We start from the raw sequence: 16,112 nt of genomic DNA on the forward strand, positions 1-16,112 counted from the left end.
GTATCAGCCAGGGATTGTCAGATACGCAAATTCTCAACCATTTCCAATAAATCGGACCCTATCAAGGAGAATCCCATGGGTCCAAACTTTAACAAGTTTAAAACTTGCTGTAACAAGTTGATTCTTATGTGTGTCATAATATGGTTAGTGCTTGACTAAAGCATACTCTAGCACTCAGGTTATGAATGCCTGCATGCCATCACTGTAAAACTACATGCAGCCAATCTTCACTGGTCTAGATGTGTCATCTTCTAAAGTGGGTTTTGGAGATATTTTCATCAACTCTAATGGCTTTCAAATAAAAACAAAAAGACTGTGAGCTGTGGGGTATGCATTGATAGTGCTTAAAAAAACACCAATCTGCAAATATTTTACTACATGCATTGCTCATTGGCAAATGGTGCTATTCATTACAATTGTGCCCATCCAAGTCACTAAACAAAGCACAACTAACCCATACTGGCACATTACTGGGAGGATTTGGCTAGAATTTTGACTAGTACATAGAAAAAGACAAATTATTTACCTATTTAAATGTTCCAGAATTCAAATTTTCTTTGAATTACTCTTTCTCATCTATGGCTATACCACCCTGAAAATGTCCGATCTTATCTGGGTTACTCTCTCTCTTTCCAATCTTACAGACTTCAGCAAAAAGCAGGAGGTGTTCTGGCTACTCCCATCTCCCATACCAACTGGGGAACTGGTGGAGAGTGGTGACTTCTCTCTGCCAGAGAAGTCCAAAATTTCTGAAAGTATATATTCCAGTACCAAACAGAGTAGGTTGCATCAGAAATGCACTGTTTGAAACTTGGTAGAGTACAGATGCTGACGAAGGGACAAATATAGGGACCATTTATTATGCAGTCGCCACCTGTCAGCCCTGCACACAGACTCTTTCACCCTGCCTTGGCTGCAGCTGTGCGGCCAGCCTTTGATATGAATCACCTTAAGTGTCTAAGTGAGGAAACTAAAATTATGCGGGGGGGGGGGGTCATGAGCCCCTTTGCCCCAGGTGGTATCACCAAAAACTCATGTTCTTAGCAACTCACTCTGCTCAGGGACTGGTGTGAGACCCTGTGTGAGGAGCTTGGCATCATCTCCCAGTTCTGACACCAAGCTCTTCAGTTATATGTGGCTGCTGAATGCCAGCTCCCGCAAGAGCTGAAGAGGCAGGGAGGCATGCAGAACTCCAGGAGAGCAAGTGCTGATGCACCTATAGTTGCAGACCCCTTGGGAGCTGGTCAACTGTCCTGGAAATGCTCCATGGGCCAATACAGACCACACAGAGAGTGTGGTCTGGCTCTGCCCATTCCCTGCCCCTCACCAACCCAGAGCCGTGGCGTCACTCATCTCCCAGGCATTGCCTTAATTTGCCAAGCTGGGAAGTGTGAACATTTGCAATGCATTTCAGGCCGACGCTGTGGCTGTGGATGCTGGCCAGGGAGAGCACGGTGCCCTGTTCCAGACACCATCTGGGAATCAATAAGCAACATTCTGGATTTCCTCATAAGCAAGTTTATAAAATCAGTTAGAGACATGGCATAGGCATGTCCTAAGTGAATCTCCTCATTCTAGAAATTCCCTTCACACAGGCTGTCTGGAGCACCTCCCTGCCAGAAAACGGGGGGACTGACGCAAAATGTGGGCTGTGGCTTTATTGACGCAGGCAAGGGGTACGCATATTCCTCAGTCTTCGTGTATCCACATGGAGGGACTTTCCCAGTGTAATGCTCCTGTTCCAACCCTCATTGCACTCCTCACCTCTCAGGGTACATTTGCAAATAGAAACTGAGCTTGCTCAGCTCTGCTCCTGGTCTCTTTTAATCCCCAGTCTGCCTGAAGACAGCTTCTGCTATGCTCTGACCAAATACTAAGCCAGGTAGGGTAGACTGGGCCCCTGTGGCAATGCTGCCTGGGGGATCTTAATCTGGCGGTGACAGCCCTGGGTGGGTGTTTGACACAGACGTTGAGAAGCTGTTGCGGGTGCTCTCCTTCTTTATCAGAGACCCAGAGTCTCTGCTCTCAGTTCCATTTCCTGTTGATGTGCAGGGAGGCAGCAAGTGATGGCTCAAGGACTTGGATTCCTGCCACTGAAGTTGGAGATCTGGACCGAGGTCCTGGTTTCTGGCTTCAGCCTGCCTCTCTTTGGCTCTAGTGGGTATTTAGAGAGTGAAACAGGAGATAGATCTATCTCTCTGCCTTTCAAATAAAAATGAAAATGAATATTTTTAAGATTAAAAATATAAATGAAACCCACACTTAGTCCAGTAGCTCATTCATCTTCGGCAGTTCCCAGGGATAGACTGTGACTCTAGTGGGGATCTCAGAGAGGAGGGCCTGACTCCTGGCTCCACAGAGGGGACTAAACAAAGCCAAACTGGGGCTTCTGCACCTCTATGCATGTCTTCGCTCGGTGGTTTCTTCCCTTGGCAGTCTCTTCTCTCTGTCTTGACTCTACCTGTGCCTGTCCTTACTGATTCAGCTCAAATACCATCTCTATAACCTTCTCTATGACCTAAGTGGAGGTTCTCACCCAAGAAAACTTCCACTGTGGAAATTCCATCTGCATTTAAACAAATACTTACACATAAAGACTGCCCAGGACAGCCCTTACATTAAGCTCTTACATACTATGTGCAACATCCTTCTCTTATCTAGTCTATTCCATTTGTAAAAATTGTGGTATCCCATTGAATCAATCTCATGACAATTTCAAATTTCACAGTTCATATTTCTATGAAGGAATAACCTAAGTGTGGAATTAACCCCCTGGTAAAGTTATTTTTTTTCAAAGTTTACTTATTTGAAAGAGTGACGAGAGAGGATCTTTCATTCACCAGTCCACTCCTCAAATGTTGAAACAGCACAACAGCTGTGGTTGGTCCAGACCAACAAGAACCAACAACTCAGCCCAGGTTTTGTTAATGAGTGGCAGAGACCCAAGTACATGATCTGTCATTTTCTGCCTCCCAGAGTGCATATTAGCAGCCAACTGGATTAGAAACTGAGATGGGACTCAATCCCAGGCATTCCAACACAAGGTGGGGGCATCTCAATCAACAGCTTAACCTTCCATGCCATGACACCTTTCCCCAGTAAAGTGAGGCTTTTAAAAATTAAGACATAGAGTAATACAGATATACAGGCCTTGTGGAAGTGACACAAATGGCTGACAGCTTTGCCTAACTCCTAATCAGTGTCAAGCATCAACAATGTGTGTGTACCATGTAGGATATTCCAATATTGTCAAGCCCCCAGATATGCAGCCTAAGCTTTATCACATGGAGCAGAAGAACCACCCAGCTGATCCCAGTCAACTCACAGAACTGTGAAAACTAATAAAAATCATTACTTTAAGTGAGGTGATGTGTTACAGACCAATAAGCAAATCAAAGCACCAGAAATAAGCTTTCCCAGATAGCATTCTCCATAAGACTCCAGAGGAATTGTTTTGTTCTTACGATGCTCTTCAGGCTAATGACCTACTAAGGCCATTTTCTGAACCCTGAGAGACTGGTGTTGCACCCAGTGTCACCCACATCCAGAATGCCAGCTGTGGATTGTCCTCATCGGCCATCTCATCTCAGACTCTTCTCTCCAAGTCACCTCGAACCTAAGGGCTGCTCAGCATCACATCAGAAGAAGCTCACAGCCCCAGAATACATCTAAACATCTAGAGAACCCTCTTGGATTCAAAAATTCCAATGAGGGATCAACTCGCTTCATAGTGAAGCAAATGATTATGTTCCAGAGCAGGGGTCAACACTGTACAAAAGAATTAATCCTTTATCGCAGACACGTGGATAGTTGCTTTAGGCTTGGCCCTAAGACCCCCAGGTCCTGCTGTCTGCTGGTGCAAGAGCTCTCTGGTGATAAAGCACAAGGAGTCATGATCTACTTGAACCCCCTCACCCTGCTACTGAGGATACTTAGGCTTCAGGAACAAAGCGCAGACTTTGTTCAAGCCAGTGGCAAAAACTGGGGCTGGTAACCAGGCTTTGTATTTCCCAGTTCCACCTTTGCTTTTCAGCAATGGCATGGCTATACCTCCCGACTGAAAGAGAAGCAAAGAGACATTACCTTTCCTGATGTCTTCACTCCTTTCCAGAGGCTAAAATACAGGACGATGACAACAACCATCAGACAGAGCAAGAGCTGCCACTGGGGCAAGCCAATATCGTGAATCCCGCTGCTCTCATGAAGGTGCAGGACGCCACGCCTGCCCAGGGGAAAGGGAAGGAACCAGGGAAGATGGTGTCAGAGAGGACAACCAAGACTGTGACCCCAGGCAAGTGCACATTGAAGGACATGGAGCTCGGCCATTCTCCCCTGACTCTGGGGCCTTGGCCAACAACATACAAGAGTACCTTGAAAAGTTTGTTAATTTTAGTACAAAAAATTTTACAAACTGCATAGATTTTTATTCATAATATGCCTTTTGTGTGAGCTTTTAAGAGACCTCTCTTACAGATACCATGTGGGCCTGCTCTGGTCAACCATGGCCTGTCTCCAGGATGGCTATATCCCATCAAAGCAAACTGTCCAAGCAGAGTTCAAGCTCAAAGCTGCTGCTCAAGGACAAAAAAAGATTTTAAATGCCTACTGCATGTACAGCTCTGGGGACAAGATGACAAATCAAACAGGGAAGGTCCCTACCCTCACAAAGTTCATTGTTCTAAACCAGCAGTTCTCAACAGACGGGAGCAATTTACACACCAGAGGGTGTTCGACAATGTCTAAGGTGCTTTCTATCGTCATACCTTGGGTGGAAGTATTGTTACTGGCATCTGTGGATAGAAACCTATGTGCTGCTAAACACACTGCAATGCATAGGATAGTCTCAAAACACTGACTTCTCGACCTGGTCTAAATGTTCATATGATCAAAGTTGAGAATTTCTAATCTAAAAACTGACACAAAAGTAAACATCTTGGGGCCCAGTGCCATGACATAACACACTAAGTTTTCATGTGCAGTGTCAGCATCTCATATGTGCCATTTCAAGTTTTGGAGGCTCCCTGTTAATGGCCTGGGAAGGAAACCGAAGATGGCCCAAGTAGCAGGACCCTGCACCCACCTGGGAGACCTGAAAGAAATTTCTGGGCTCCTTAGCTTTGGACTGGCCCACTTCTGGCCATTGTGCCATCTGAGGAAAGTGAATCAGTGGATGGGAGCTCTCTCTCTCCCTTTCTCTCATGAAGCAATCAGAGCTGGAAAGAGCCTAGTGCGATATTTACTATGCACCCAAATCATGGAAGGCTTTCTATGAGCCAGTCTTTTGGTGCCTTAAACACAGGGGGAACTACTTGCACATGATGCCTGATGAACTTACACCCCTACACAGCAGGCAACACCAAATGTGAACTCACAACAAATATAACTGGTATGAGGAAGGTGCCAGGAGCTGCAGCAGAGACCTCTAGAACAGGTCTCCTGCCAGTCCTCTGGCCTCACAGTGAGCAGCTGCAGTCAACACCCTGTGAGACCTACCCACTGCATCATTTCGTCTGGGAGGGCTCCCTGATAACCCCTGATAAGAAATGTCTCACCCTTTGGGTTCCTGTGGCTATAGGCTCTTTGGTCAGCAAAACCTGCTCCTGAAAGGACCTCAGAGCTGACCATCACTGAGGATGAGCAGGTGGATTTGCCATTCTTGGGGGCCCAGGGCTCCGGCTGAGGCTTGGCATCTGGAGCCATTAACTCATAACCAATTGTTGGATTAGAAATGTAAAAATTGTTCCCAATATTTCTCAGTAACCCACCACTCTAACATCTATGAAAAAGGAGACCCCAGAACCACCTCAAGGGGAACTAGAAAGGAAAAGCCAAATTCCCACACTCTGACTTCTCTTGGAAGCTCCTCCCCCACTTGGGGCAAATTCCTGGCCTTTTATTCTAGCACTTTCCCAGGGAAACCACCCATTTCTCCATATAGAAACTTCCCTGTGGTTCACTCCACAGGTGTTTACTCTCAGTCAGGGAGGGGTCCATCCAGAAAGTGGTGGATTAATGAATTCATACGGAAGTGTTATAGGCAAACATAGCTTAATATTTTGTCCTTCCCTGTAGTAGTGCTTTAATCTGAAAGAGCAACACATGAGCAGCAAAATTATCACCCCCTGAAAAGGACACCAACATGTACTTGCTTCTCTCTTTTCCTTTATCTCTTCCTCATCTCCTGCCCCACCCCAAATCCCAAGGAGATCAAGGTTTAAGGAAGATAGTTTGAGGCCTGTCAACAAGAATGGGGTTCACAACCTGTATGTGAGACTCACCCGGGGAGTTTTTTTAAAATAAATAATCTCAAAGTTAACTTTTTAATAAATCTTTGTACCATAGCATAGAATTACTGATATTCAGTCTCTGCTGTCAGCCAATTAAGTCAGAACTTTTGGGGAATGGGACTTGGGCACCTGGCATCTTTTCCATTCCCTAGGTAATTTTCAGGAACAGGCAAGCAGCAACGCCCTGATGACTCCTTTAAGGTCAGCGGAGGCATTCTGGAGACTGTGCTTAGCTCCACAGGAAACTAGAATTGGCTTTCTGTGCCTGAGGACAGAGAGTTCAGGAGGCTCAGAAGAGGTAGCCTGGCAGAAATCTTGAAGCTTGGTTGGTCAGAGGAGCCCACAGCATAAGAGGCAGATGAATGCCTCTGTTGGAAGCAACAGGAAAGATGGAAGGATTGCAAGGCAAATGCCCCCTCCAAAACTGGGAACTGAATTAGCTTCTCCTTGGTCAGGGGTCACTTTTTTTTCCCTGAGCATGTGAAAGAATGGATGTCACCGCTCACTCCTACTCAAATCAGAGGTCTACTCTTTGCAAGGAGAGAGAGAGAGAGAGAGAGAGAGAGAGAGAGAGAGAAGAATGTGGGCCAGCAATCAGACAGACTCTGGGTTCCAACAGGTCCAACTCTGCAACCCAGCTGCTGTGTAATATGCATCCTTTCACTGTTTTCACAGGTCCTTCTTGCACCTCTTCTCTTAGCGGGGCAGCAGGCTACAGGCTGGTCACAGGAGTATGGACAGGCTGCAGTCCACGTGAGGTTCACAGGCAAGGAGATACTCGCCAATGCATGTACCCTCACCTCTGAGCCATCTTCCTTTACCGTAAAATAGCTTTGATAAGAACTAAACTACAGAACATGAAGCAATGCCTTGAATCCAGGAAACATTCCCCACATGGTTATCCCAACTACCATCCTGACTGAGTTCCAGGTCCTGGAGCAGTAGACATCAGCAAAGGAGCTAAGGAATATTCACCCAGAAAGCTCAGCTGGGCGGGCTGCCCTGAGGAGTTAGCTGGTGCCTTCTCCACTGGCCAGAAGAAATATAGGAGGAATGACAGGACTGGAGGAGGGAGCATTGAGAAGACTTAGAAGTGAACACATGGGAAGGAATGAGCAGACTCGTGTGGCTATGGGTGGCCAAGGCCCAGGAAGATCCATGTCCCCCCACTTCGACCCCCACCATGAATAGACCCCCATTCCTCAGCCTTCTCCAACCTCTACCTCTCTGTCTCCTGCTGGCACACTTAAATGCATTATCTGTGGTCCTACATGAAGTGTCTTCTCCACCTTGTCATTTCCCTGAGCCCAAATCCTCTCCTCAGAGGTTCCTATCACCAAATCACTGGAGGTGATTTTGCCCTCTTTCTGATCTGGATAATTGAGGTTACTACATCTGTAAGGTAGGAGGTATCCCTCCCCCCACAACAGGTAGAGTCAGGGGTGCTGTCAAACCTCCAAAATGTACAGAGCAAAACCCACCTGCCTGCCAAGGAATGAACCAATGCCAAATGTCAAGAGCATCAGGGTTGTGAAATTCTGAAGGATATAAATGCAAGCCTTTCAGAGTCCTAGGTCTTTCGCAACCCACCCCGACTAACTCCATCACTTTCTTTGTCACACCCTGCCTCTGGCTTCTGGCAGTGGGAAGCCACGTGTCATTCTCCAATCAGAAGATGCCCCATGGCTCTGGGCCTTGTGACCTTCTGTTCTTGCAGCTGGAACGCTCAGCCTGGAAAGCTCCTCATCTTGCTCAACTCAGCTCAAAAATGAGCCTGTGAGGCTCTGGATTAGACCCTCTCCCATGCGGGAGTGGGGGATGGGGAGAGTGGGAAAGAGAGAGAGAGAGGGAGAGAGAGAGAGAGAGAGAGAGAGAGGGAGAGGGAGACGGAGAGAGAGAGAGAGAGAGAGAGAGAGAGAGAGAGAGAGAGAGAGAGAGAAGTGAGATAAAATATGGCAGGGTTTGGGTATCTCCTAACAATAAGAACCATAATCAAGTGCTGACCTCACCCAACATTGAATTCTGCTTCCTTCCATGGTTTAATGAGCCAAGTGGTGAATGGTATCAATCACCATTTAGTTGATTTTACTGGTGAAATCTTACAAAGAAGCAAAGAAGGCACTGAACCAACTGTGCTTGCCCTAGAACTCGCTCAAATGTGTCTAGTGTACAAACTGCTGGCAGATATGCCCCTTCCCTAGGCCCAGACAGCCCTTCATGCATGAGAGGGCCTCTTGCAGGGCTGAGGTGGTTCGTGTGCATCTTGCCAGTGAGGTAGACCAGACCCCAGAGCTAATTCCCAAGAAAATAAAACCGAATCCAGCTCCTCTCTCCAAACTCTGAGGATGCATCGGTTTGCTTTTGCCTTCCAGAAGTTTAACGAAAACGAATCATCATGAAAGGGAACATCCAGGCTTTCTGAAGTCTACAGGCCAAAAAGACTCATTTTCTCCCTTTGACAATAGGCAGGGGAGCTTTGTGTTGGGCTTGGAGGAGCTCTCTGTTCCTCACTGTGAACTGAAGTGCAGTAGCAGTTTTCTGGTACCAGACACATGAATACCCAAGGTGCCTCCTCACAGACTAAGTTCCAGGCCTTAAGGTGTGGTTTAGCCATGGGATTGCTTGGCTGTGGGCCAGAGCTTGGGGAGGGGAGCCAGTCATTCCCTGGAACAATGGGTTCAATCCATCAGCTTAAATGAGTACAAGATGGCAACAAATTGGCCAGGAGGTCTGGGGAAAGAGGGAAAAACAAGCCAGTTTCCTCAGGGTTGGCACCGGGAGTGCCACTTGATGGGTTCCCAGAATGAGTCAGGATGGCAGTTTCAAAACTGAAACATCAGGAGCCAAGAGCCATGTGCTATTTTTAAAAATCCACAGGGACACTCCAAAGAGATGAGCATGAGATGGGCTCCTGTCGACCGGCAGAGGTGCTGGGACACCTACATCAAATGCATCCCACCTAAAACTCTAACAGGACAAAGGAGAAAGATGGGAGTTGGGCTTATGCATAGAGTGAGAACACCGAATTAAACCACTTGTCTCAGATCCTAGCTTGCCATTTGCTCTAACCTGAGCCTCTATTTTCTTATCTGTAAAGTGTGAATGCTTGGGGATGGTGTTGTGGTACAACAGGTATAGCTGCCATCTCTGGCACAGCATCCCATATGGATGCTGGCTCGAGTCCTGGATGTTTTACTTTATATCCAGCCCTATGCTAATGACCGAAGTGCTTGAGCCCCTGCCATCCACGTGGGACACTAGATGAAACTCCTGCCTTCTAGCTTCAACTTGGCTCAGCACTGCTGTTGTGGCTATCTGGGTAGTAAGTCAGGAGTTGGAAGATCTCTCTCCCTCTCTCTTTCACTCTCTCTCTCTCAAATAGATCTAATATCTATATAGACATCATATATCTATGTATCTATAGATATAGATATATTAATAGATATAGATATATTATATCTATATATCTAATATATAATCATATATTTAACTATATAATATATAGATATTAGATATAGATATAGAGAGATATATGTATGTATACATACATAGTCTCACCATACACACCTATACACATCCTTCTGTCTTTGTCATCCTGCCTTTCAAATAAATAAATAAATAAATTTCTGAAAAGTATCCAAGGTTTCCAAACTCCACTCACCTTACACTGGATGGCTGCTGCAGCAGACATGCTGGCCATTAAGACGCAGAGGAGGAATCAAATATGACCTCACCTTGAGAGGATAATTCTATCATTTTCCATTTTAATTTATAAGGACAAAGATTGCTAAGAGCAAAACGGAAAATCATGCTTTGACCTCCGTGGGAGGATAACATGGAAGCATGCACCTAATAGCACAGATCAGCCACTGCCTCTGCCCTGCTCCACTTCACTGTCTCCCCATCCAAACCACACTCACAAAACAACAACAAAAACAAAGACTTAAAACCTCCACCCACAAGCTCTCCAGAAGTTCTGGGGTTTCCTGAGGCCATGATTATCAGAAGAAAAGTGGACAGGATCTAGAGTTCTCATGACAAGAGGTTACGAAGGTGTCAGCCTTGTGCCTGTAGAGACTTTACTCTGTGACAGGCAAGTTCAGGGGTTAAGATGGGCCCCCAGCCTGCGCTGGACACTAGGACTGAGGGAGAAGCTGACTGTACCCTGAGCTTCTGGGTGCAGGACCCAGGCATCTGTGCTGTTTAAACTCTCTGAATGATATCAGCCCTTGTGCAACCGAGGGCTAGAACCACTGTTCTGAGAGCTTGGGCCTTTGTAGACAGGTTACCTGGGTCCAAACCCACTTTTAGACTCCTCAGTCTTGCACAAGTCTCTGACTCCTTTGTGTCTATTGCCTCACGCAAAAGGATAATTTTAGCTCACAGTGTCTAGGACTAAAGAGTATATTGCACAATGACTGGGATGCCATTTAAACAAGATCAAGTCGAGCTGTGAGTTTAACAATTTATCTCTGAGTAGGAAGTCACTTAGAATGCTTTTCTGACCAACATAGTACAGAGGTTTTGGGGGTAGGTGCTGGAACTTCTCTGCCTAGCAAGGCTGGGATACAGTAAACAGGAGGCAGGCTCGAAGGGTACACACTGTGAGGAAATGCTCACTCCAAGAAAATCTTAGGAGTGCAAGTCTCCTGGGTCTAAGCCTTGACTCTGCATGTGGCTGTGAACTTTGCTGTCTCATCTTTTAATCCTCACCTCCTCATGTGTGTGATTAGAATAAGGTTACAGAAAACTCCTCATGTCAGGACGAGGCATCTCTATGTATGTGCATGTATATATGAGAAGGCAGCAGAAAATCAGGGATTCAAGATAAGCGGGTAACAGTGAGGGAGACTGAATGATGCTATTACTTCCAGCAGATGCTCTCTTTAGTGGCTGTGGAGGTTTCTAGAATTTGATGACTGCTGTGATCCTCCCCCAGAAAAATCCCCAGCAGATAATTTTGCACAGGACAAGGCCTTCTGGAAATCCAAAACAGTCATACTTGGAACACAGGTGAGCGTGCAGGCACAGGCCCCCTAGCAAAACTTCTACAATGCATAACGATTCAGGGGATGCTCTTGGGTCCTGGGAACATTCCCTCCTCTGCTCCTAGCAGGTGGTGAATTTTCCAGAAGTCACTTTTAACCAAAATGAATTTTCTTGGTCCCATTGCACCAAGATAGCCCAACTGGACTGACTCTGGGTTAAACCCAGTACCTATGCAGAATTCCTTCTTAGGTTCTTGACTTAGGGAATCCATAGACCTGAACGACATTGACTCTGGTGTTCTAAACCTGTGCCATCTAATGTAGCTACTGATTAATGAATTAACTTAAAGCGTGTTAAAATCCCATGCCACATTTCAATTATTCCTACACATAATGAGTGGCTACTGCATTGAAGCATGCAGACACAAAACTGTGGAAAGTTTTAATGAGACATCTTGCTGTAGAATTGCAATTATCAAATCAATATACCTGGACCAAATCTGGACTGTGGTCCATCTAGATTTGACCTGCTTCAAAGAAGAATATGAAACAGAGCCCGGCACAATAGCCTAGTGGCTAAATCCCTGCCTTACAATTGCCAGGATTCCATGTGAGCACTAGTTCATACCCTGGCTGCTGCACTTCCCATCCAGCTCCCTACCTGTGGCCTAGGAAAGCAGTACAGGATGGCCCAAGACCTTGGGACCCTGCACCTTTGTGGGAGACCTGGAAGAAACTCCTGGATCCTGGCTTTGGATCGGCTCAGCTCCAACCATTGTGGCCACTTAGGGAGTGAACCAGAGGACGGAAGATCTTTCTCTCTGTATCTCCTCTCTGTATATCTGCCTTTTCAATAAAAAATAAAATAAAAATTTTTTTAAAAGAATATGAAACAGAGCCATATGCGGCCAACACACTACTGTCTGGACTTCCACCAAAAAAGTGGGGATGGGGAGTGGCTCTCTACTTCAGACTTTATGTACCCTAAGGATGGAGTTCCTATGAGATTTATCTCTTCCATCCTATAGTTACAGACATGCACTTTCTGTGTAAATGCTAACAGTTATGTAAGGATGGCTAAAATGAGACTCACTCATATTGGAATAATATAGGCAGATTGCATTATGCAAACACTTTAAATGAGCAACTGAAAACAAGTTGTCCATCACTTTCCTCCAGATCAAAAAGATACTGTGGCAGCTAAGGGGACCCACGGGAGTGAGAAATTAAATAGCAGAGGTTAGGGATGGATTACAACCATAGAACAAAATAAACATCTGTGGGCTCACACTGATGTAAATCAATAATTGAGTAAGTATGGAATTAGGGAAGAAGGGATAACTCTTGACAAAGAATCCCAAGTAATTCATCCAGAAGGAACAGTGGGACTAGAAAACCACAATTAGACAAACACTGCAACAATCATCCTGGCTTACCAGAATCGTCAACGGGCTCCAAGAAATATGGGTAAACGTATGTTGAGAAGCAAGATCTTTACACAATCTCAGAATATCTTCCCAAAGGACACTTATTAATTGCAAGAGAAAAACATTTTCTCTGTACATGAGGTCCCACATTTGCCAAGTATTCAAGCTTAATATCGCAGTGGTAAGACTGAAGACATCAAGATCCGTCTGAGCATATGCATTGAGATAGACATAGCATCATCTCCCTGGTCATCTTTCCAAAAAAGATGTACCTGTACCTTTGATCTCACTTTGAAGACACTACAAGCAAATCCATTGGAGGCTTAGTGCTCAGAAAGACCAGCGAGTACTTCGCAAAAATGATCAAGGTCCTGAAACTCAAGGGAACACCAAAAAAAAAAAAAAAAAAAAAAAAAAAAAGCATACACTAAGGAGCCATAGCAACCAACAACCAGATAATGACATTGATAGGAAAACAAGTGGAATTTGAATAAAGTGCACAGTGTAGCCATTCATGGTGACTACATGTTCATTTTCTGGTTTCAGATGTGGTACCTTGGTTACAGAAGGGGCCAGCCTGCAGGGAAGGGAGGGCAGGGTCTGCGTACTATTTTTAGAATTCCTCTTTGTATAGAATCATTGCATCATACCATAGTGCCTAGTTTAATGGTGCTCTGTCTTCCACCACAGGTCAGTGTCCCTCGGGCTCACAGGGTCCAAATAATTTCCCTGAGAAGCATGTATCTGGCTTGCTTAGCTTGTCTTGAATTTTGCTCACAAGTTTCATTGCCCCAGGGACATCCCAGGAAGACGGCAGAACAGGGTGAATCTGCCAAAAGCATCAAGATCAGACTGCCTTGGGTTCCCACTGCAGCTACTTCAGCTGCATAACCATCTTAATGGCTGTGTTCCTTCCTCTCTTACCATTTCCTATAGTGATTGGCTCCCACCTTGCCTAGCACAGGCCTCAGGATGCACCAGTCACTGCCAGGTTGAGCTATCCATGACTTACTCATAAAACTCTGCTGCTGGCGTGAACTTGTACTTGGAGTACTTAGTGTGGTTGCCCAGCACAGAGCCATTGAGGAGCTTAGGGTCAGTGCAGTTGGGGCTGTTCCAGGCGTGGCCACAGTCAGTCCAGGGCAGGTTGAAGGCAAAGGAAGAGAAGAGGTAGTAGAGCGACCAGGCGATGATGACATTGTAGTAGAAGCCAACGTAGAATGCGATGAGGATCACAGCGTAGCCGACTCCTGGTTGGGGACAGAGGAATCAGGCAGTGCCTTTCCCAGATCCAGGCCCAGGGTCACCTCTCTTGGGGAATCAGCTATAACCACTGCACTCGCCAACTCCTAATTATCTGATTATCTGCAGTGGATTGCCAGAGTCTCACCCCTATCCTGTAGGCACCCACCATCCTTTCATTGGATGGCTTCTCTTGCCACTCAAGTTTCCTCTGTCCACTCATCAGACAGGAGCAGCTGGGCCAGGAAATAGAGCACGAGTCTCCCTTGTCCCTTTGGCAGGGTAAAACAGAACCAGGTCTCACCCTCACTGCCAGGGAACTGAGTCCCTCGCCTCTGACCTCATGGCAATCCCTCTATAGCATGCCTCTCCTTCTCTGACCACAGTTGGTGCTTCCTAGGATCTTCCCCCAGGTAACTCTCTCAACACCTACTTCAGCCCATTGTGTTCTCTGGGTCAAACTTGCTACTTCTTGGTTCAAGCACCAACCTCACCTTCCTGATTGTGTCTTTTGGCGCTAGTTCTTTGGCTTTTTCTTGGCCTAAGAGTAGACAATATTTTTGCCAGTCCATCAGCCCTAAGTGATTATTAGTCTGTGCAGTTTGGCTTAGGCTAATCCTCTGCTTTCTTAATCAACTCAGGTCATGTGATGCAGGCATGGCCAATCAGAGTCCTATTTCCACATAGCCACAATGATTGGTTAACAGATGGGCCCAGGACTCAAGGTAAACCACTGAGAGTCTTCTCCAGGTCCTTGACTGGAACTGTATGTTTATAAGGGACTACTGTTTCTCTTTTTGCTTTGAGTCACTGCATAAGTTGTTAGGATTTGAGCCTGCAGCTGCTGATGGCCACTTTGCTGTGCTTCAGCAGAATGCACCCGAGACTGGTGCTAACATAGAGGAAAAGAGAAAGATATTAATTTTGGGCATTATTCAAATGTCTGGACTTTAGCTCTAGTCCAGACACCTGGCTTTATGGAAATGTAATTCAATAGATTCTCTTTTACAGTAAACCCAATTTGAGTTGGATTTCTGGCAATTAAACAAACAAGGCCCTGAATAGTGCATTTTTTTCCTAAGACTCTTACACCAGCCTTTATGCAGCACAGGACGTAGTGCACCAAAGTACTTGGAGACATATGCCAGCTGGGAAGTGGTGCAGGACCTTCATTGTCATGAGTTCTAAAATGGGTGTTTGTGAGACACCAGTTCTTGTTCCAGGCCCTTCTCCCTGCTTTCCAGAGGCCAGGGAATGTCTTTATGGCTACTTTGTGCAGATGTATTCTAAGTCCAAGTGCAAGTAGGCTCCTCATATCCCAACTGCTCTCAGTTAGTTATGGCTGAAGCTTGAAAATATCCATATTTTACTGATCATGTCTGTCATGAGAGAAAAGTAGTGTGTGTTCTAAAACTTTTCGAGATTTCCATAATTATTTCCTGTACATGAAAATAGACTTAGGCCATCTAGACTACCTGTATTAGTACCCTCTTTGGCATACCAGACACTCTCTATAATTTGGAATGGTGGATTCTTTTGACCTTATTGATCCCTGTGAACCCTCCACTGGCAGTGGTCTCCTTCGGATCCCCAGAAACACATGGACACTTTAGGCAACAACCTTTGGTCTCCTCTAGGGTCTTTCTTTACCTTTGAAGAGTGGGCAGATCTTCCAAACGGTGGCTGCCCCTTCCCGGTTGTACTGTCCCAGAGCCAGCTCCATGTAGAATAGGGGCATGCCAGCAATGATGAGGAAAAGGGTGTACGGGATCAGGAAGGCACCTGGAGGACACAGAGGCGGAGTGTGACCCCAAGACCCCACCCTCAGAGTGCTCACATTCCTGTATGATCCGCAAGTGTTCCCTGTCAACCACTCACCTGACCATTTCCCAAGGAATGGGAATAGATTACACAAGGCAACAAATCAAAATATTCACAGGAGAGGCAGTAACCATAGCCATCGTAATGAGGTTCAGTGGTCCAATTAGTAAGATCTGGAATGAGGAAAGCCGACTAGATTCTTCAGACATCTGCTAATCTTTGATGCACAGTGCATGCTGTGAAGCCACAAGGAGGGTTGCAGGTATATCCTTTATCAAATTTGTGTAGATACAGAAACCTTTTCTTCCATGAATCATCACTCCGGGAAGGCCAGTCTAACCCCAACC

At 45.9% G+C, this 16,112-nt stretch overlaps 1 protein-coding gene across 1 annotated transcript in view; it reads right to left on the minus strand.

The window, feature by feature from the left end:
* SLC6A2 (solute carrier family 6 member 2) overlaps nucleotides 1-16,112 on the minus strand; it is a 39,117-nt gene that overhangs the window by 12,530 nt on the left and 10,475 nt on the right. Inside the window, exons 2-4 of the mRNA XM_004583861.2 lie at nucleotides 15,595-15,726; nucleotides 13,715-13,952; nucleotides 4,084-4,222 (exon numbers count right to left, since the gene is read on the minus strand). Of these exons, the coding sequence (XP_004583918.2) occupies nucleotides 4,084-4,222; nucleotides 13,715-13,952; nucleotides 15,595-15,726 (509 nt within the window). The remainder of the gene's footprint in view (nucleotides 1-4,083; nucleotides 4,223-13,714; nucleotides 13,953-15,594; nucleotides 15,727-16,112) is intronic.

The sequence above is a fragment of the Ochotona princeps genome, chromosome 16 (genome assembly GCF_030435755.1).
Source record: "Ochotona princeps isolate mOchPri1 chromosome 16, mOchPri1.hap1, whole genome shotgun sequence".
Classification (NCBI taxonomy): domain Eukaryota; kingdom Metazoa; phylum Chordata; class Mammalia; order Lagomorpha; family Ochotonidae; genus Ochotona; species Ochotona princeps.